This window comes from Henckelia pumila, chromosome 1, assembly GCF_033568475.1.
Source record: "Henckelia pumila isolate YLH828 chromosome 1, ASM3356847v2, whole genome shotgun sequence".
In the NCBI taxonomy this organism is placed as follows: Eukaryota; Viridiplantae; Streptophyta; class Magnoliopsida; order Lamiales; family Gesneriaceae; genus Henckelia; species Henckelia pumila.
In genome coordinates this window covers 167,388,069-167,410,737 of record NC_133120.1, presented here as the reverse complement: position 1 = coordinate 167,410,737, position 22,669 = coordinate 167,388,069, and the positions used below count along the sequence as shown (strand labels likewise).

The window sequence follows — 22,669 nt, the reverse complement described above, 5'->3', positions numbered from 1 at the left end:
GAGGAGGACTTTTTGACTTTTAGATTTTTGCCAGATTTCGGAACTGACGGCTGAGAGCAGAAATGAAGAACGCAAGCAAGATTCGGCACCATCGATGAGATTTTCTTAATTCTTCTTTTTGTATTTTTATTTTTCATGAATTCAAACATGAAAACTTTGTTTGATTTTATTACTATGGAGTAGTCGTTTTTTGACCGGGGCCACGATAGGGCCATACTATTGATTTTTGTTCATGGAATGGATTGATTGATTTTTGATTTATGGAATATTTATTGATTGATATTTGTGCATAATTCTTGCTTTTAATCTGGCCAATTAAGTGCATGTTTGTTGTTCGATCTGGACTTGAAAAAGAAAATATTGAAATTAGCTTCAAAAATATTAATCAACACATGGTTAAACAAACTAGAAATAGTATTCGGTTTCAGTGTGCGATTTTAGGCGAAAGCTGAAATTCCATAACTCGTGAATGCGTTTTTTTTAATTAAATTCAATTAGAAATAATTGGACTGTTAAATTAAAATAGGATTATTAATTCTAGAAATAGATTAATAATTATTCTAGGAAATTTCGTCGTGAATATGAATGATTCTTGTTTGATTAAATCCAATACCTGACAATTATCGATGTCTCGTACCGTTGTGTGTTCCTGGTCATTTTCCTGAAATTTGAATCAATCTTAAAGTTTTTCTGCTTTACAATAATTTAGTTTATTTTCATTAGTTAAATAATTCGAAAAAATCTCTTATTTTAATTAACCTAGATTAATTTGAATAATCTATTTCTTAGTATTTAAACAATAGTCTCTGTGGGATCGACTTGGACTCAGTCCAACTATATTATAACTTGACCTAGTTCACTTGCTAGAATTTTCTCAACCGAAATCGTCGGTCAGAGCACCTGTTCTCTTTGTGAAAAAAAAGATGGGTCTATGCAACTGTGTATTGACTATTGACAATTGAAACACGTGACCATCAAGAATAAATATCCTTTGCCTCGTATAAATGATTTATTTGATCAATTGCAGGGTACTTCAGTTTACTCCAATATTGACTTGAGATCTGGATATCAACATATGCGAGTTAAGAATCAAGATATAGCTAAGACTACATTTAGGACTAGGTATGGGCATTATGAGTTTTTAGTAATTCCATTTGGGTTGACTAATGCACCGGTTGTATTCATGGATTTGATGAATCGAGTATTTCGGAAATTTTTGGACAAGTTTGTGGTTGTCTTTATTGACGATATCCTGGTGTAGTCATGTGACGTGAATAAGCATGCATATCATCTGAGGATTGTGGTGCATAATTTTTGAGAAAAGCAATTATACGCAAAGTTGAGTAAGTGTGAATTCTGGTTAGATCGAGTGGTATTTTTTGGCCACATAATATCCAGGGAAGGAGTTTCTGTATATCCGAGCAAGATTGAGGATGTATTGAACTGGTCGCGTCCGACGACAGTAGCTGAGATCCGTAGTTTTCTGGGTTTGGCAGGATATTATCGTCGTTTCATCGCAAATTTCTTGCAGCTAGCTCAACCTCTGATGCAACTTACTCGCAAGAGCGTAACTTTTGAATGGTCTTCAGAATGTGAAGAAAATTTCTGTGAACTTCGTCGACGGTTAACTTCTACGCCGGTATTGGCATTACCGTCTGGATCTGGAGGGTATGTGGTATATAATGATGCTTCTTTGCAAGGGTTAGGTTGTGTTTTGACTCAGAATGGGCATGTTATCGCATACACTTCTAAACAGCTGAAATTTCACGAGAATAATTACCCGGTGCATGATTTGGAGCTAGCAGCTATTATCTTTGCATTAAATATCTAGATTCATTATCTGTATGGCGAGAAATTTGAAATCTTCACATATCATAAGAGTCTTAAGTATTTGTTCACTCAGGCTGAGTTGAACATGAGACAACGTCGTTGGATGGATTTACTGAAGGATTATGAATGTGAGATTAAATATCATACATGAACTGCAAATTAATCTCACTGCGGATGCTTTGAGTCGTAAGGTGCGAGTATCTGCACTTCAGACTTGTCTTGTTTCCAGTGTGATTCAGGAATGTTGCTCTTCGGGATATACCTTCAAGCATAAGAAAGGTTTGGGGAGTATTCATATGTTTACGATTTTATCTGAGCCAGCCTTATATTCTTAGATCCGAGATGCTCAGATATCCGACCCAAAAACTCAGCGATTGGCTCGTTTAGACAGAAATGATAGTACGTCTGGATTTCACTATCAGGCTGATGGTTTCCTGTGTTTGTCGGGCCGATTGTAATTCCTGAGGATGATACTCTAAGAAATGAGATTTTATCTCAAGAACATCGCGCCAAGTTGAGTATTCATCCAGGAAGCAATAAGATGTACAAGGATTTGCGAACTCGGTTTTGGTGGAAAGGAGTGAAACGAAGTGTGTACCAGTATGTGTCCAAGTGCCTGGTGTGTCAACAATTTAAGGCAGAACATCGATGATCTGGAGGATTGCTTCACAGTTTGCCTATTCCTGAATGGAAATGGAAGTTGATCACAATGGACTTTGTGGCCCATTTGCCGGTATCCTCGAGAAATTGTGATGCTATCTAGGTTGTGGTAGATCGACTCATCAAGTCCGCACACTTCATTCCGTATAATCGAGATTATCCTTTCGATCGGATGACTCGCTTGTACATTCAGGAAATTGTAAGATTCCATGGAGTACCTGTGAGTATTGTCAGTGATAGAGACCCCAGGTTTACTTCTAGATTTTGGGGGAGTTTCCAGCGTGCATTAGACAATACACTCAGTTTGAGTACTGCATATCACCCAGAGACTTTGTTGGAAAACTGTGTTCAGATCAATTAAGAATTGATACCCGTTGTAGCGAAAGTTTAAAAATTTTATTTTTATTATATGGAACGATTTCATATATGGGTATCAAAACTTTTACGATTAAATTTGTTCAAGTAAAAATAAAATCACAATTAAATTTTTACCTCGTCAAGCAAAGGCTTGATCGTGGACTCCAACAGAATTTAATCTGCTCTTCTTGTAAATCCCGGGAACCGATGACAGTCACGATCTAACTCCGGAATTAGGTCCACAAATAGAAAACAAAACCCTCTGATTGACTGCACTAGAAATCAATCAGAAGTTTGCGTAGAGAATAAACAGATATGATCTGTTAATTCAGATTGTAATTTTTCACAAAAATCACAACCCGAATTTTTCTCCAAAAGGGACAGAGGATTTCGAAAATCCCCTTGAATAATATAAGCTGAAATTCGAAAATTGCAAGAATGAAAATCTCATGGAATTTTCGAACACTGCAGTATATTTATAGATAATTTCTAGGCTAGATTAAGTTATAACTGTATTTGGACTCTAACTCCTTAGGGCCCACAATCCATAACTTAAGCCCAACAAGCCAAGCCTGTTGTTATAGAAATTAATATAAAATTCATCGTGACTCCGATTGATAAACTGATTTCACCAATGTGCACAGAAACCATTTCTGCATCTTTTAGAGTCAAGATATTTTTTCTGAATCCGAATTCAGTGATTTCCAAAAATGCCCATCCCTATGTCATTTTAGGAAATCCCACTCCCTTTAGTTAAGAAGTCTAACTTCTCTTTCATTAAATTTAACTCTTTAAATTTAACTATCTCTACGGGGTTTTAGTAATCCATTACTTGTGTAACCCTCAATGGTTCAGGAATATAGCTAGCCGTGGGCTCACAACTCCTTGTGACTCAGAACAACAATTTCCGACTTACCCATCGAATCATGGTAAGAGCGCCTAGCAATATCGCCCCATGATTCCCTAGGTATTACTGATAGTGCCTGCAAGAACCAGTAGATTTTGGTTAGCATACAGTACGGTCCCTTCATCCATATATCCCGATCGAATCAACAACCATTGGTATATCGAGAGTCGTTCGAGATTCGATAACTATGCATAACATCTTGGAGATCCATTAGTGACATCGCATGTGTTACTAGGAACACCAAGTAACCTAAAACACATCATGTACTCTGGCCAGAGATTCGTCACACTAATATCTTCACAGATCGCATAGGATATCCACACTCGCAAGTATGTGGTGAATTCCTTGACAACAAAGCATCGACTCCTATATGTGTCGTAACTGTACCCAATCCCGATACCTGATGACCCCAATAGAGTCGGTAAACGAGTCAAAGTACAGTACTAGCATATAGAGTCTCAATGATGTTTCAAGTAATAAGGACTAATGGTGTACAACAAAAAACGCGGACTTTATCCACTCGATAAGTGATAACCACTTGAAAAGTCCGAATAGGGTAGTTCAATCATTCATCATATGAATATCCATTTACATGCTTTGAACATCTCTATGTTCCATACCAATGAAACGTGGTACTCGGCATTGCAAATGCTAGTCTCAATCTCGAGCGATCCTTATCCTTATTTGCGGACGGCTCAATTGACTAGGAATTGTTTAGAATATACAGTGACTATAAGATGTGTTTCATGATAGCCATCCCCATGTGCTACCACATCTTACATACACTATAGTATATTCAAGGTCTTTATCAAAACAACAATAGTATATCACAATATAACAATATGAAGAAAGATAAAGTCAATGCCATTATAAAAGTGTAAATTATATTAAACAAAAGATTGTTTTACATAGAGTCATAAAAGCCCTTAGCCACAAGTTGGCTAACCGGGCACCCACTCTTTCAATCTCCCACTTGTCCTAAAGCCAACTATTCATACTACGTAATCCCATTGCTTCCCGATGTTTGTCAAACAATGGTCCTGGCAAGGGCTTAGTAAGCGGATCAACGATATTGTCTGTAGAGGCCACTCTCTCGACACTGATGTCTCCTCTTTCCACGATCTCCCGGATGATGTGGTATTTCCTCAGTACGTGTTTGGACTTCTGATGAGACCTTGGCTCCTTTGCCTAAGCAACGGCACCCATGTTGCCACAGTACACCGGGACTGGACAAACAGCTTCAGGAATTACACCCAACTCTTGGATGAATTTCCTTATCCAAACCGCCTCTTTAGCAGCAGCTGATGCTGCAATGTATTCTGCCTCAGTGGTGGAATCCGCTGTGGTGTCCTGCTTGGAACTCTTCCAAGAGACAGCACCGCCATTGAGCACGAATACAAATCCAGAGGTTGATTTCGAGTCATCCACGTCACATTGGAAGCTAGAGTCGGTATAGCCTTCCAACTTCAATTCTCTCCCTCCATAAACCATGAATAAATTCTTAGTCCTTCGCAAGTACTTAAGAATATCCTTAACGGTTTTCCAATGCATTTGACCGGGATTGGCTTGGTATCTGCTCGTGACACTCAGATTGTTGGAACACGGTCGTTTTCCGGATCAAAAAAGAAAGTGATACCCGGTGCAGCGAAAGTTTTAAAATTTTATATGGAACGATTCCATATGGGTATCAAATTCCTACGATTAAAATTGATAATATAAAATTTAAACAATATAAATTTTACCTTAAAATCTCGAAGCGAGATTATGGACACCAACAGATTAAACTGATCTTGTTGTATATCCCAAGAACTGATGAACGAACAATTCTTCAATCAGGTCCACGAACAGAAATTTAATCCCTCTGATAGACTGCACTAGAAAGTCTATCAGAAGTTTCTACGAAGAGATAGAACAGATATGATCTGTTAAATCAGTCTGCAAATTCAAAAATTCACAGACTGAATTTTCGAACACAGTAGGGGAAGAGGGGCGGCCGAATTCTCTAGAGAGAGTGCTCTAGGGTTTTCGAAAATTATGACCTATCTTTTCTAATTTCTGTACTGCAATAACTTATTTATAATGTGGGCTACTAACAGCTTAGGGCCCATTAGTCATAAGTTTAAGCCTGACAAGCAAAGCCCGCATGTTCAGAAATTAATATAAAATTCATCGTGACTAAGATTGATAAACCAATTTCACCAATGTGCACAGAAACCATTTCTGCATCTTTTAAAGTCAAGATAAATTTTTTGAATCCGAATTCAGTGGTTTACAAAAATGTCCATCACTATGTCATTTTAGGAAATCTTACTCCCTCTACTTTTAAATAAGAAGTCCAAATTCTTTATTCACTAAATTTAACTCTTTAAATTTAATTATCTCAACGGGGATTAGAAATCCATTACTTGTGTGACCCTCAATGGCTCAGGGATACAGCTAGCCGTGGGCTCACAACTCCTTTTGACTTGGAACAACAATTTCCGACTTGCCCATCGAATCATGGTAAGAGCGCCTAGCAACATCGCCCCATGATTCCCTAGGTATCACTGATAGTGCCTGCAAGAACCAATAGATTTTTGTTAGCATACATTACGGTCCCTTCATCCATATATCCCGATCGAATCAACAACCATTGGTAAATCGAGAGTCGTTCGAGATTCGATAACTATGCAATACATCTTGAAGATCAAATAGTGACATCGCATGTGCTACTAGGAAACCAAGTAACCTAAAACACATCATGTACTCTGGCCAGAGATTCGTCACACTAATATCTCCTCAGATTGCATAGGATATCCACACTCGCAAGCATGTGGTGAATCCTTGACAACAAAACATCGACTCCTATATGTGTCGTAACTGTACCCAATCCCGACACCTGATGACCCCAATAGAGTCGGTAAACGAGTCAAAGTAAAGCACTAGCATATAGAGTCTCAATGATGTTTCAAGTAGTAAGGACTAATGGTGTACAACCAAAACCGCGGACTTTATCCACTCGATAAGTGATAACCACTTGGAAAGTCCGGATAGGATAGTTCAATCATTCATCATATGAATATTCATTTGCATGCTTTGAACATCTCTATGTTCCATACCAATGAAACGTGGTACTCGGCATCGCAAATGCTAGTCTCAATCTCGAGCGATCCTTATCCTTATTAACGGACGGCTCAATTGACTAGGAACTGTTTAGAATATACAGTGACTTTAAGATGTGTTTCATGATAGCCATCCCCATGTGCTACCACATCTTACATACACTATAGTATATTCAAGGTCTTCATCTAAACATCTTATAGTATGTCACAACATAATAATATGATAAAAGATAAAGTAAATGCCATTATAAAAGTGTAAATTATATTAAACAAAAGATTGTTTATACATAGAGTCATAAAAGCCCTTAGCCACAAGTTGGCTCACCGGGCACCCACTCTTTCAATCTCCCACTTGCCCTAAAGCCAACTAGTCATACTACGTAGTCCCATTGCTTCGCAATGTTTGTCAAATAATGGTCCTGGCAAGGGCTTAGTAAGTGGATCAGCGATATTGTCTGCAGAGGCCACTCTCTCGACAGTGATGTCTCCTCTTTCCACGATCTCCCGGATGATGTGGTATTTCCTCAGTACGTGTTTGGATCTTTGATGAGACCTTGGTTCCTTTGCCTGAGCAATGGCACCTGTGTTGTCACAGTACACCGGGACTGGACCAACAGCTTCAGGAATAACGCCCAACTCTTGGACGAAATTCCTCATCCAAATGGCCTCTTTAGCAGCAGCTGATACCGCAATGTATTCTGCCTCAGTGGTGGAATCCGCTGTGGTGTCCTGCTTGGAACTCTTCCAAGAGACAGCACCCCCATTGAGCATGAACACAAATCCAGAGGTTGACTTCGAGTCATCCACGTCATTTTGGAAGCTAGAGTCGGTATAGCCTTCCAATTTCAGTTCTCTTCCTCCATAAACCATGAATACATTCTTAGTTCTTCTCAAGTACTTAAGAATATCCTTCACGGCTTTCCAATGCATTTGACCAGGATTGGCTTAATATCTGCTCGTGACACTTAGAGAAAATGCCACATCCGGTCTGGTGGATATCATCCCATACATGATACTCCCTATGGCTGACGCATATGGTATGTGTGTCATTTTCTCTATCTCTTTGTCAGTCTTGGGACACATAGACTTGGATAGAGAGACTCCATGACACATAGGTAGATGTCCTCTCTTGGACTCATCCATTGAAAACCTTTTCAATATAATGTCGATGTAGGTAGCTTGAGTAAGTCCTATCATTCTCTTAGATCTATCTCTATAGATCTGTATCCCTAGAATATAGGACGCCTCACCCAAATCCTTCATCGAGAATCTACCTGATAACCATATCTTTGTTGACTGCAACATCCCTACATCATTCCCAATGAGTAAGATGTCATCAACATAAAGTACTAAGAATGTCACAGCATCCTTAACTACTTTCTTGTACACGCACGGTTCCTCCGGGTTCTTGATGAAACCAAAATCCTTTATTGTTTCATCAAATTTCTGGTTCCAACTTCTTGATGCTTGTTTGAGACCATAGATCGATCTATGAAGCTTGCATACCTTATGCTCGCTTCCCATGGATGTGAATCCCTCGGGATGCATCATATAGATTTCTTCCTTAATGTTTCCATTAAGAAATGCAGTCTTCACATCCATTTGCCATATCTCATAGTCATACCATGCTGCTATGGCAATAAGAATTCTTATGGACTTGAACATTGCGACTGGTGAAAAAGTTTCATCATAGTCAACTCCTTGTCTTTGAGTATAACCTTTTGCCACCAATCGTGCCTTGTAGGTCAGTACCTTTCCATCAGGCCCAAGTTTTCTTTTATAGATCCATTTACACCCTATTGGAACAATTCCATCGGGAGGATCTACTAAAGTCCAAACTTGGTTTGTATGCATCGAATCTATTTCCGACTGCATAGCTTCAAGCCATAAATTTGAATCTGCATCAGAAATTTCTTCCTTGAAGTTTCTTGGATCACATCCAATGTCGGGTTCACTTTGATCCCCTTCAAGAAGAAAACCATATCTAATAGGAGGCCTAGAAGTCCTCTCGGATCTTCTAGTAATAGGCGTGTCAATCAATGGTTCCTGAGGTGTAGGATCATTATTTTGTATCTCGGGTTCTTCTCGAATTTCTTCGAGTTCCATCATCTTGCCTTTCTTATCCAATAAGAACTCCTTCTCCAAGAAGGTGACATTACTTGAAACAAACACTTTTGTTTCAGTAGGATGATAGAAATAATATCCGATTGAATTCTTTGGATACCCTACAAAATAACATAAGGTGGATCGACTATCCAACTTATCTCTCACTGTCTGCTTCACGTAAGCAGGACATCCCCAAATCCTCAAGTACGAATACTTAGGAGCTTTGCCATTCCATAACTCGTATGGTGTTTTGTTCACTGCTTTAGTGTGGACGTTGTTCAACAACAATACCGCCGTTTTTAGAGAATAGCCCCAAAACGAAGGTGGGAGCTCAGTGAAGCTCATCATGGATCGAACCATGTCCAACAAAGTTCGATTGCGACGCTCCGAAACACCATTAAGCTGAGGTGTCATAGGAGGAGTCCACTGAGAGAGAATCCCATTCTCTTTTAGATAGCTCAAAAATTCGGTACTCAAGTATTCTCCACCTCGATCCGATCGAAGTGCTTTAATCCTCTTACCTAGTTTGTTTTCTACTTCAGCCTTGAATTCTTTGAACTTTTCAAATGATTCAGACTTATATTTCATCAAATATAAGTACCCATACCTAGAATAATCATCAGTAAAGGTAATGAAGTAGGTGTGACCAAATTTTGTACCAATACTAAATGGTCCGCAAACATCCGTATGGATCAAATCCAATAGATTTTGACTACGCTCAGGTTTTCCTTTGAAAGGAGATTTAGTCATTTTTCCTTTCAGGCAGGACTCACAAGTAGGTAGAGAGTTAATATCAGACATATTAAACATGCCCTCTCCCACTAGCTTGTTCATCCTCCTTGAGGAAATATGACCTAGCCTAGCATGCCAAAGGTTTGCCGGGTTTTGACTATCGATTTTCCTTTTGTTCGTTGTTACCGGTTTATCAACATAATTTATTGGAACGTCTTTTAATTTTAAGTTATATAGATCGTTTTCAAGTTGTCCATTTCCAATCAAACATTCATTCTTGTAAATATTGCAAATCTCATTCACAAAATTGCAAGAAAAAATCATCTCTATCAAGCATAGAAACAGAAATAATGTTTTTAATCAAGTCTGGAACAAATAAAACATCTCTCAAAAGTAACTTAAAATCGTTCTGCAAAATTAAATAAACGTCTCCCACAGCTTTGGCTTCAACTCTAGAACCATTTCCGAGCCTCAGCTGGGTCTCACCCATTCTAAGCTTGCGACTTCTTGTCATCACCTGCAAATCATTGCAAATGTGAGATCCACATCCGGTATCCAATACCCAAGAAGTAGTATTAAGTGAAACATTTATTTCAATATAAAACATATCCTTCGCAGTTCGCAACTGCTCTAGATATTCCTTGCAGTTACGTTTCCAATGACCGGGTTTCTTGCAGTGATGGCAAACATTCTTGGACTTTTCCATGTTTGAAGCCTTTGTCTTGTTCTTCTTCTCGGGTCCGGTTTTCTTGGATGGGGCAGAACGTTTCTTACCCTTTGCACTTGGCCCCTTCTTAGCAGAAGAAGAGGAGCCCACCAAGAGAACCGGTTTATCCTTCTTTAAAGTGGCTTCATAAGTTACAAGCATATTGACCATCTCTTCAAGGGAGGCCTCTATCTTGTTCATATTGAAATTCACCACAAAACCGTCAAACGATGAAGGAAGAGAGAGAAGTAATAAGTCCACATTGAGTTCATGCTCCAATACCAATTCAAGCGTTACCAACTTTTGAATGAGCCAAATCACGCGTACCCCATGATCACGGACCGAAGTCCCTTCACGCATGCGACATGTCATTAACTCTTTTACAGTAGCGAACCTTTCAGCTCTCAATTGAGCCCCAAAAAGTTCCTTGAGTTGTACGTGAATGTCAGCAGCATTCACGGTATCCTCAAATCGCCTCTGGAGTTCATCAGACATCGAAGCTTGCATATAGCATTTGGCCTTGATATCATGGTCCCACCATTTATCAAGTTTGGCCAACTCTTCCGGACTTATATCAGCTGGTGTTTCCTTCGGAGGAGATTTTTCTAACACGTAGAACATCTTCTCCGAGGTCAAGACAATCTTCAACTTACGGAACCATTCCGTATAGTTTGCGCCAGTCAGTTTGTTTTGTTCGAGAATAGAGAATAGTGGATTGCGCGAATTCATCTTAATGAAATACTAAAAAGAAACAGACAATAATCAGTGATTGTTTAATTAATTTACTAAGACATAAAATAGGCGAAATTTATTTTATGAATCTCACTCCCACTATTTTAACAATTTCACTACCCTCTAGTGAAAACGAGAAACATTTTCTTTAGTGGGAACATGGAGTCCAATTGACAAACTATAGTCCCGAATAATATCAGCAAACCATAATTTTCAAAAGGTAGAGCCCAATTGCTTCCAAAGCAACCTCCATGTTTTTACCTCATGTCCAATAAGAGCCCAATAATATGACGCCGTTTATTGTGACATGTCAAGATGACCCATCAATATTAAGTTGTGATGGACGGTCGCCATGTGGATCCCCAATAATTTGAGCCAATCCCATGGGAGTTCCATCCAACTTACAACATGTGTCGATCCAATGTACAGCTTTCCGACGAACGGCCCTCCCCCAATAATATGAGCCGGACCGTATCCGCGGGTAGCATCTCATACATTGATCGTTGATGGAAGGTAGAAACATTTAAACAATATTTAAATTTCCTTTATTTATCTTGATATCAATTTTAAATCATATTTAAAATGAGGAATTTTAATTTTGAAAATTTGTCTCATCATTTAAAATTTGTATGCTTGCGGGATTCATACAATTTAGTCTAAACATGCATACATCAATAATATCATATATTATTTAAGGATGATCGATCCCATTAACTAATCGACCCGTGGTTGCCAATCACGAGTCTAAGTCCAATCCTAGGTGATATGCAAGTATGCAATGCAATCCTATTACATTGTGCTTCCAATTTACATTTCTTCAGTTTTTATCATTGCTTGCTGGTCCCACCTCCATCTTCAAAATTTCCCACTATTTCTAGTGAATTTACAATAAATTACTATGACAAATAAAGGGATACATTATAGGGTTGGGAACGGGCCATAAACCAGGCCCACTTTTATTACAAATGATAAAATCAAATTTGGGCCATAAACCAGGCCCATTAATAAAACCCAACAATCAATAATAAAGACAAATGTAAACAACCTAACATACACCTATAATATTGGTTATGGCAATCGATCATCCTTATCTAATAATATTTAATTCCAAATTAATTTAATTGGATAACATGCAGTGGCAATAAATTTAAATAGATAAAATCATATTTCACATATAAAATCTTATTTTATATACAAAATCATATTTTATCTAGTTTATCCATAAAATCATATTTTAAATATAAAATACAATTTTATACATAAAATCATATTTTATTATCAATTGTACCAAAATTATTAATTAAATATTTAATTTATTGGATTAAATTTATAAATTTCCAAAATTCAAAATTTATCCAAAAATTAATTTTCTTAAAATTTTGGGGTCAAACAATTTTGACCCATTGCCTCATGGACTAATCCAAACAATTTTCAATTGATCTAAAATTTATAATTTCTAAAATTATAAAATATAAAAAAAATTTAAAATTAATTTTTGGGGCTGCCCGGGACAATCCCGGGCAGCCCGCCCTGCCCTGCTAGGCTGGGCCATAGCCCAGCCTAGCTTTCGGCCCAGCTGCTGGGCTACTGGTGGCGGCCCAGTTGCGCGCTGGGCTAGGGCAACATTTGCCCTGGCCCAGCCGTCAGGCTGCTGGGCTGTCTTACGCGGCCCAGCTGGGTGATGGGCTAGGGCAACTGTTGCCCTAGCCCAGCGGCGCGCAGCCTTTGCTGCGCGCCGGCGGGCGGGCGGCGGCTGCCCACTGCCCTTCCAGGCAGCCGGCAGCCCCACCCCAAAAATTTTTATTTTTTTTTATTTATTATTTGAAAATTGAGGCATGGTACAATTTTGATAAAATTTTAATCGTATGATCCGAGAGCAACCTGGCTCTGATACCACTGTTGGAACACGGTTGTTCTCTGGATCGAAAAATAAAGTAATACCCGGTGCAGCGGAAGTTTTAAAATTTTATATGGAACGATTCCATATGGGTATCAAATTCCTACGATTAAAATTTATAATATAAAATTTAAACAATATAAATTTTACCTTAAAATCTCGAAGCGAGATTATGGACACCAACAGATTAAACTGCTCTTGTTGTATATCCCAGGAACTGATGAACGAACAATTCTTCAATCAGGTCCACGAACAGAAATTTAATCCCTCTGATAGACTGCACTAGAAAGTCTATCAGAAGTTTCTACGAAGAGATAGAACAGATATGATCTGTTAAATCAGTCTGCAAATTCAAAAATTCACAGACTGAATTTTCGAACACAGTAGGGGAAGGGGGGGCGGCCGAATTCTCTAGAGAGAGTGATCTAGGGTTTTTGAAAATTATGACCTATCTTTTCTAATTTTTGTACTGCAATAACTTATTTATAATGTGGGCTACTAACAGCTTAGGGCCCATTAGTCATAAGTTCAAGTCTGACAAGCAAAGCCCGCATGTTCAGAAATTAATATAAAATTCATCGTGACTCAGATTGATAAACCAATTTCACCAATGTGCACAGAAACCATTTCTGCATCTTTTAAAGTCAAGATAAATTTTCTGAATCCGAATTCAGTGGTTTCCAAAAATGTCCATCACTATGTCATTTTAGGAAATCTTACTCCCTCTACTTTTAAATAAGAAGTCCCACTTCTTTATTCACTAAATTTAACTCTTTAAATTTAATTATCTCAACGGAGATTAGAAATCCATTACTTGTGTGACCCTCAATGGTTCAGGGATACAGCTAGCCGTGGGCTCCCAACTCCTTGTGACTTTCGACTTGCCCATCGAATCATGGTAAGAGCGCCTAGCAACATCGCCCCATGATTCCCTAGGTATCACTGATAGTTCCTGCAAGAACCAATAGATTTTGGTTAGCATACAGTACGATCCCTTCATCCATATATCCCGATCGAATCAACAACCATTGGTAAATCGAGAGTCGTTCGAGATTTGATAACTATGCAATACATCTTGAAGATCAAATAGTGACATCGCATATGCTACTAGGAAACCAAGTAACCTAAAACACATCATGTACTCTGGCCAGAGATTCGTCACACTAATATCTCCTCAGATTGCATAGGATATCCACACTCGCAAGTATGTGGTGAATCCTTGACAACAAAGCATCGACTCCTATATGTGTCGTAACTGTACCCAATCCCGACACCTGATGACCCCAATAGAGTCGGTAAACGAGTCAAAGTAAAGCACTAGCATATAGAGTCTCAATGATGTTTCAAGTAGTAAGGACTAATGGTGTACAACCAAAACCGCGGACTTTATCCACTCGATAAGTGATAACCACTTGGAATGTCCGGATAGGGTAGTTCAATCATTCATCATATGAATATCCATTTGCATGCTTTGAACATCTCTATGTTCCATACCAATGAAACGTGGTACTCGGCATCGCAAACGCTAGTCTCAATCTCGAGCGATCCTTATCCTTATTAACGGACGGCTCAATTGACTAGGAACTGTTTAGAATATACAGTGACTTTAAGATGTGTTTCATGATAGCCATCCCCATGTGCTACCACATCTTACATACACTATAGTATATTCAAGGTCTTCATCTAAACATCTTATAGTATGTCACAACATAATAATATGATAAAAGATAAAGTAAATGCCATTATAAAAGTGTAAATTATATTAAACAAAAGATTATTTATACATAGAGTCATAAAAGCCCTTAGCCACAAGTTGGCACACCGGGCACCCACTCCTTCACAGAGCATAGGCCACATCCGGTCTGGTAGATATCATCCCATACATGATACTACCTATGGCTGACGCATATGGCATGTGTGTCATATTCTCTATCTCTTCGTCAGTCTTGGGACACATAGACTTGGATAGAGAAACTCCATGACACATAGGTAGATGTCCTCTCTTGGACTCATCCATAGAAAACCTTTTCAATATGGTGTCGATGTAGGTTGATTGAGTGAGTCCTATCATTATTTTAGATCTATCTCTATAGATCTGAATTCCTAGAATATAGGATGCCTCACCTAAATCCTTCATCGAGAATCTACCTGATAACCATATCTTTGTTGACTGCAAAATCCCTACATCATTCCTCATGAGTAGGATGTCATCAACATAAAGTACTAAGAATGTTACCGCATTCTTAACTACTTTCTTGTACACGCATGGTTCCTCCGGGTTCTTGATAAAACCAAAATCCTTTATCGTTTCATCAAATTTCTGGTTCCAACTTCTTGATGCTTGTTTGAGACCATAGATTGATCTCTGAAGCTTGCATACCTTATGCTCGCTTCCCATGGATGTGTATTCCTCATGCTGCATCATATAGATCTCTTCCTTAATGTTTCCATTAAGAAATGCAGTCTTTACATCCATTTGCCATATCTCATAGTCATACCATGCTGCTATGGCAATAAGGATTCTTATGGACTTGAACATTGCGACTGGTGAAAAGGTTTCATCATAGTCAACTCCTTGTCTTTGAGTATAACCTTTTGCCACCAATCGTGCCTTGTAGGTCAATACTTTTCCATCAGGCCCAAGCTTTCTCTTGTAGATCCATTTGCATCCAATTGGAACAATTCCATCGGGAGGATCTACTAAAGACCAAACTTGGTTAGAATGCATCGAGTCTATTTCCGATTGCATAGCTTCAAGCCATAAATTCGAATCCGCATCAGAAATTGCTTCCTTGAAGTTTCTTGGATCACATCCAATGTCGGGTTCACTTTGATCCCCTTCAAGAAGAAGACCATATCTAATAGGAGGCCTAGAAGTCCTCTCGGATCTCCTAGTAATAGGCGTGTCTTGTGATGATTCTTGAGGTGTAGGATCGCTATTTTGTATCTCGGGTTCTTCTCGAATTTCTTCGAGTTCCATCATCTTGCCTTTCTTATCCAATAAGAACTCCTTCTCCAAGAAGGTGGCATTCCTTGAAACAAACACTTTTGTTTCAACAGGATGATAGAAATAATATCCGATTGAATTCTTTGGATACCCTACAAAATAACATAAGGTGGATCGACTATCCAACTTATCTCCCACTGTCTGATTCACGTAAGCAGGACATCCCCAAATCCTCAAGTACGAATACTTAGGAGCTTTGCCATTCCATATCTCGTATGGTGTTTTATTTACTACTTTAGTGTGGACGTTGTTTAACAACAATACCGCCGTTTCAAGCGCGTAGCCCCAAAACAAAGGTGGGAGCTCAGTGAAGCTCATCATGGATCGAACCATGTCCAACAAAGTTCGATTGCGACGCTCCGAAACACCATTAAGCTGAGGTGTCATAGGAGGAGTCCACTGAGAGAGAATCCCATTCTCTTTTAGATAGTCCAAAAACTCGGTACTTAAGTATTCTCCACCTCGATCCGATCGAAGTGCCTTAATACTTTTACCTAGTTTGTTTTCTACTTCAGCCTTGAATTCTTTGAACCTTTCAAATGCTTCAGACTTATATTTCATTAAATATAAATAGCCATACCTAGAATGATCATCAGTAAAGGTAATGAAGTAGGTGTTGCCACATTTAGTACCAATCCTAAATGGACCGCAAACATCTGTATGGATCAAATCCAACAGATTTTGACTACGCTCAGGTTTCCTTTTGAAAGGAGATTTAGTCATTTTTCCCTTTAGGCTGGACTCACAAGTAGGTAGAGAGTTAATATCAGACATATCAAACATGCCCTCTCCCACTAGCTTGTTCATCCTCCTTGAGGAAATATGACCTATCCTAGCATGCCAAAGGTTTGCCGGGTTTTGACTATCGTCCTTCCTTTTAATTGTTGTTACCGGTTTATCAACATAATTTATTGGAACGTCTTTTAATTTTAAGCTATATAGATCGTTTTCAAGTTGTCCATTTCCAATCAAACATTCATTCTTGTAAATATTGCAAATTTCATTCACAAAATTGCAAGAAAAATCATATCTATCAAGCATAGAAATCGATATAATGTTTTTGACCAAATCCGGAACATATAAAACATCTCTAAAAAATAACTTAAAATTGTTCTGCAAAACTAAATAAATGTCTCCTATAGCTTTGGCTTCGACTCTAGAACCATTTCCGAGCCTTAGCTGGGTCTCACCCATCCTTAGCTTACGACTTCATGTCATCACCTGCAAATCATTGCAAATGTGAGATCCACATCCGGTATCCAATACCCAAGAAGAAGTATTAAGCGAAACATTTATTTCAATGTAAAACATACCCTTTGCAGTTCGCAACTGTTCGAGGTATTCCTTGCAGTTACGTTTTCAATGACCGGGTTTCTTGCAGTAATAACAAATGTTTTCATCTTTTATCCCAATTGAAGCCTTGGCCTTTCCCTTCTTATTTGGTACAATCTTCTTGGGCGGGGCAGAACGTTTCTTACCCTTTCCACTTGGTCCTTTCTTAGAGTTAGAAGAGAAGCCAACCAAGAGTACCGGTTTATCCTTCTTTAGTGTGGCTTCATATATGACAAGCATATTGACCATCTATTCAATGGTGGCCTCTATCTTGTTCATATTGAAGTTCATCACAAAACCGTCAAACGATGAAGGAAGTGATAGAAGCAACAAGTCCGCGCTAAGTTCATGCTCCAAAGTCAAGTCGAGTGTTACCAACTTTTCAATGAGCCCAATCATGCGCAACCCATGCTCACGGACCGAAGTCCCATCTCACATGCGGCTCGTCATGAGCTCTATGACGGTGGCATACCTCTCCGACCTTGACTGAGCTCCAAAGAGTTCCTTGAGGTTCTTGTGAATGTCAGCAGCATTCACGGCATCCTCGAATCTCCTTTGAAGCTCATCAGACATCGAAGCCTGCATGTAGCATTTGGCCTTGATATCATGGTCCCACCATAAATCAAGTTTGGCCAACTCTTCCGGACTTTTATTAGCCGGGGCTTCCTTCGGAGGCGGCTTCTCTAACACGTAGAAAGCTTTTTCCGAAGTAATAATTTTCAACTTACGGAACCATTCCGTATAGTTTGCGCCAGTCAATTTGTTTTGTTCGAGAATTGAAAACAGTAGATTGCGTGGATTCATTGTAATATAATACTGAAAAGGAAACAGACAATAATCAATGATTGTTTAATTAATTTACTAAGACATAAAATATGACGAATTTTTAATTTTATGAATTACACTCTCACTATTTTAACGATTTCACTACCCTCTAGTGAAAACGGGAAACTGTTTTTCTTAGTGAGAACATGGAGTCCAATTGACAAATCATGATCCCGAATAATATCAGCCAACCATAATTTTCAAAAGGTAGAGCCCAATTACTTCCAAAGTAACCCCCATGTTTTTACCTCATGTCCAATAAGGGCCCAATAATATGACGCCGTTTATTGTGACATGTCAAGATAACCCATCAATATTAAGTTGTGATGGACGGTCGCCATGTGGATCCCCAATAATATGAGCCAATCCCATGGGAGTTCCACCCAACTTACAGCATGTGTCGATCCAATGTACAGCTTTTTGACGAACGGCCCCCCCCCCCAATAATATGAGCCGGATCGTATCCGCGGGTAGCATATCATACATTGATCGTTGATGGAAGGTAGGAATATTTAAACAATATTTAAATTCCCTTTTTATTAATCTTGATATCAATTTTAAATCATATTTAAAATGAGGGATTTTTAATTTTGAAAATTTGTCTCATCATGCCATTTATATATGCTTGCGGGATTCATACAATTTAGTCTAAACATGCATACATCAATAATATCATATATTATTTAAGGATGATCGATCCCATTAACTAATCGACCCGTGGTTGCCAATCACGAGTCTAAGTCCAATCCTAGGTGATATGCAAGTATGCTTACATTGTGCTTCCAATTTACATTTCTTCGGTCTTCATTGTCTGCTGGGCCCACCATTTCTTCAAATCTTTGTCTCCCACTAAGTCTAATAAATTTACAATAAATTTCGATGACAAATATGGGATACATTTTTAGGGGTGGGAACGGGCCATAAACCAGGCCCACTTTTATTACATATGCCAATCATATTGGGCTATAAACCAAGCCCATTAATAAACACCAACAACAATAAGACAAATGTAAATCATCTAACATACACCTAAAACATTGGTCATGGCAATCGATCATCCTTTATCCATTAATTAATTTAATAATTAAATAATTGAATAAACATGCAAAGGCATCATAATTTAAAAGATAAAATCATATTTTATCTTATCCATTCATAAGATCATATTTTATCATCAATTGTACCAAAATAATTAATTTTATAAAATTTAATTTAACGGATAAAATTTATAAATTTTCCAAAAATTCAAATTTATCCAAAAATCAATTTTAAAATTTTCGGACTCGAACAATTCGATCCGATGCCTCGTGAACCAATCAAAAACAATTTTCGATCGGATCAAAAACTAGAATTTCAAAAAATTAAAATTTTAATTAAAAATTAAAAATAATTTTTCCGGATTGCCCGGGACAATCCCGGGCAGCCCGCGCCCCAAAAAGGGGCCCGGGCTGGGCAGCCCGTCGCTGCCCCTGCCCTGGGCAGCGACGCTCGCTGCCCGATTTGCCCATTAAAATTCAATTTTAAATTTTCGTTTTTTTTCAAAAACCGAGGCTTAAAAATTTTGTACAATCAATTAATTTAATAGTTTGATCTGAGCAACCTGTCTCTGACGCCACTGTTAGAAAACTGTGTTCAGATCAATTAAGAATTGATACCCGGTGCAGCGGAAGTTTAAAAATTTTATTTTTATTATATGGAACGATTCCATATATGGGTATCAAAACTTTTACGATTAAATTTGTTCAAGTAAAAATAAAATCACAATTAAATTTTTACCTCGTCAAGCAAAGGCTTGATCGTGGACTCCAACAGAATTTAATCTGCTCTTCTTGTAAATCCCGGGAACCGATGACAGTCATGATCTAACTCCGGAATTAGGTCCACGAATAGAAAACAAAACCCTCTGATTGACTGCACTAGAAATCAATCAGAAGTTTGCGTAGAGAATAAACAGATATGATCTGTTAATTCAGATTGTAATTTTTCACAAAAATCACAACCCGAATTTTTCTCCAAAAGGGACAGAGGATTTCGAAAATCCCCTTGAATAATATAGGCTGAAATTCCAAAATTGCAAGAATGAAAATCTCATGGAATTTTCGAACACTGCAGTATATTTATAGATAATTTTTAGGCTATATTAAGTTATAAATGTATTTGGACTCTAACTCCTTAGGGCCCATAATCCATAACTTAAGCCCAACAAGCCAAGCCTGTTGTTATAGAAATTAATATAAAATTCATCGTGACTCCGATTGATAAACTGATTTCACAAATGTGCACAGAAACCATTTCTGCATCTTTTAGAGTCAAGAAAATTTTTCTGAATCCGAATTCAGTGATTTCCAAAAATGCCCATCCCTATGTCATTTTAGAAAATCCCACTCCGTTTAGTTAAGAAGTTCAACTTCTCTTTCATTAAATTTAACTCTTTAAATTTAACTATCTCTACGGGGTTTTAGTAATCCATTACTTGTGTAACCCTCAATGGTTCAGGAATACAGCTAGCCGTGGGCTCACAACTCCTTGTGACTCGGAACAACAATTTCCGACTTACCCATCGAATCATGGTAAGAGCGCCTAGCAACATCGCCCCATGATTCCCTAGGTATTACTCATAGTGCTAGCAAGAAACAATAGATTTTGGTTAGCGTACAGTACGGTCCCTTCATCCATATATCCCGATCGAATCAACAACCATTGGTATATCGAGAGTCATTCGAGATTCGATAACTATGCATAACATCTTGGAGATCCATTAGTGAAATCGCATGTGTTACTAGGAACACCAAGTAACCTAAAACACATCATGTACTCTGACCAGAGATTCGTCACACTAATATCTTCTCAGATCGCATAGGATATCCACACTCGCAAGTATGTGGTGAATCCTTGACAACAAAGCATCGACTTCTATATGTGTCGTAACTGTACCCAATCCCGACACCTGATGACCCCAATAGAGTCGGTAAATGAGTCAAAGTACAGTACTAGCATATAGAGTCTCAATGATGTTTCAAGTAATAAGGACTAATGGTGTACAACCAAAAATGCGGACTTTATCCACTCGATAAGTGATAACCACTTGAAAAGTCCGAATAGGGTAGTTCGATGAATATCCATTTACATGCTTTGAACATCTCTATGTTCCATACCAATGAAACGTGGTACTCGGCATCGCAAATGCTAGTCTCAATCTCGAGCGATCCTTATCCTTATTTGCGGACGGCTCAATTGATTAGGAACTGTTTAGAATATACAGTGACTATAAGATGTGTTTCATGATAGCCATCCCCATGTGCTACCACATCTTACATACACTATAGTATATTCAAGGTCTTTATCAAAACAACAATAGTATATCACAATATAACAATATGAAGAAAGATAAAGTCAATGCCATTATAAAAGTGTAAATTATATTAAACAAAAGATTGTTTTACATAGAGTCATAAAAGCCCTTAGCCACAAGTTGGCTAACCGGGCACCCACTCTTTCAGACTTATGGTCAGTTAGAGCGCACTATCCGTACTCTTGAGGATATGTTGCGAGCTTGTACTATGGATTTTGGCCCAGCTTGGCAAGATCAATTGTCATTGATTGAATTCGCGTACAACAACAGTTATCATTGCAGTATTGGTATGAAACCATTAGAGGCGTTGTACGGTTGGAGATGTCATACTCCACTGTTCTGGGAAGAAGGGGGGTGGGGGGAGTGACAGGTTGAAGGACCAGAATTGGTTCAATAGGCTGCTTATATCGTTGGACAGATCAAGAAGCGTATCAAAATTGCACAGGATCGTAAGGCCAGTTATGTGAATACCAAGCGTAGACCTTCGCAGTTTGAGGTAGGCGAGAAAGTATTCATGAAAGTTTCACCTTTCCGCAGGATTTTGAGATTTGGTCTAAAAATAAAGCTATCTCCAAGGTTCATTGGTCTATTTGAAACTTTGGAGAGTGTGGGAGAGTTGGCTTACAAACTGGATTTACCATTGTATTTGTCTAGTATCCACAATGTGTTCCATCTATCGCTGTTGCAACGGTATGTGGCTGATGATTTCCACATGTTGCATCCGTCTGAGTTTCAGTTGGATATAGATTTGACATATTTGGAGAGACCATTGCGTATCATGGGTCACAAGGACAAGGTATTGCTTAACAAGATCATTCCTCTTGTTCTAGTTCAGTTGCAGCACCCAGGCACATAGGAAGCCACCTGGGAACTAGAGAGTTGTATGCGTTCAGTGCATCCTGAATTATTCTAATTGTATTTCTTGATGAATCTTGTAAAATGCTTTATGTTAATAAAAGATGTTTTGATCAGTGTTCAGTTTGCATACTTAAGATGTATTTCGAGGACAAAAATATCCTAAGTGGGGGAAAATGTAATAGTCCGGTTCTATTTTACATGATTAAGTGATTAAAAAAATGGTTAAACATGGATTAGAGGCTTAATTTGGATTTAATTGGAAAATTT

The 22,669-nt window shown here is 38.3% G+C and overlaps 1 protein-coding gene across 1 annotated transcript; it reads left to right on the top strand.

Annotated features, from left to right (window-relative positions):
* Positions 1-22,058: 22,058 nt before the first annotated feature.
* Positions 22,059-22,400, top strand: LOC140874413 (uncharacterized). The gene has a single exon (XM_073277699.1). The coding sequence runs from the start codon at positions 22,059-22,061 to the stop codon at positions 22,398-22,400; it is 342 nt and encodes a 113-aa protein (XP_073133800.1).
* The last annotated feature ends 269 nt before the right edge of the window (positions 22,401-22,669 follow it).

Coding starts and splice junctions, on each gene's coding strand:
- LOC140874413 (XM_073277699.1), top strand. CDS start 22,059: ATGAAAGTTTCACCTTTCCGCAGGATTTTGAGATTTGGTCTAAAAATA.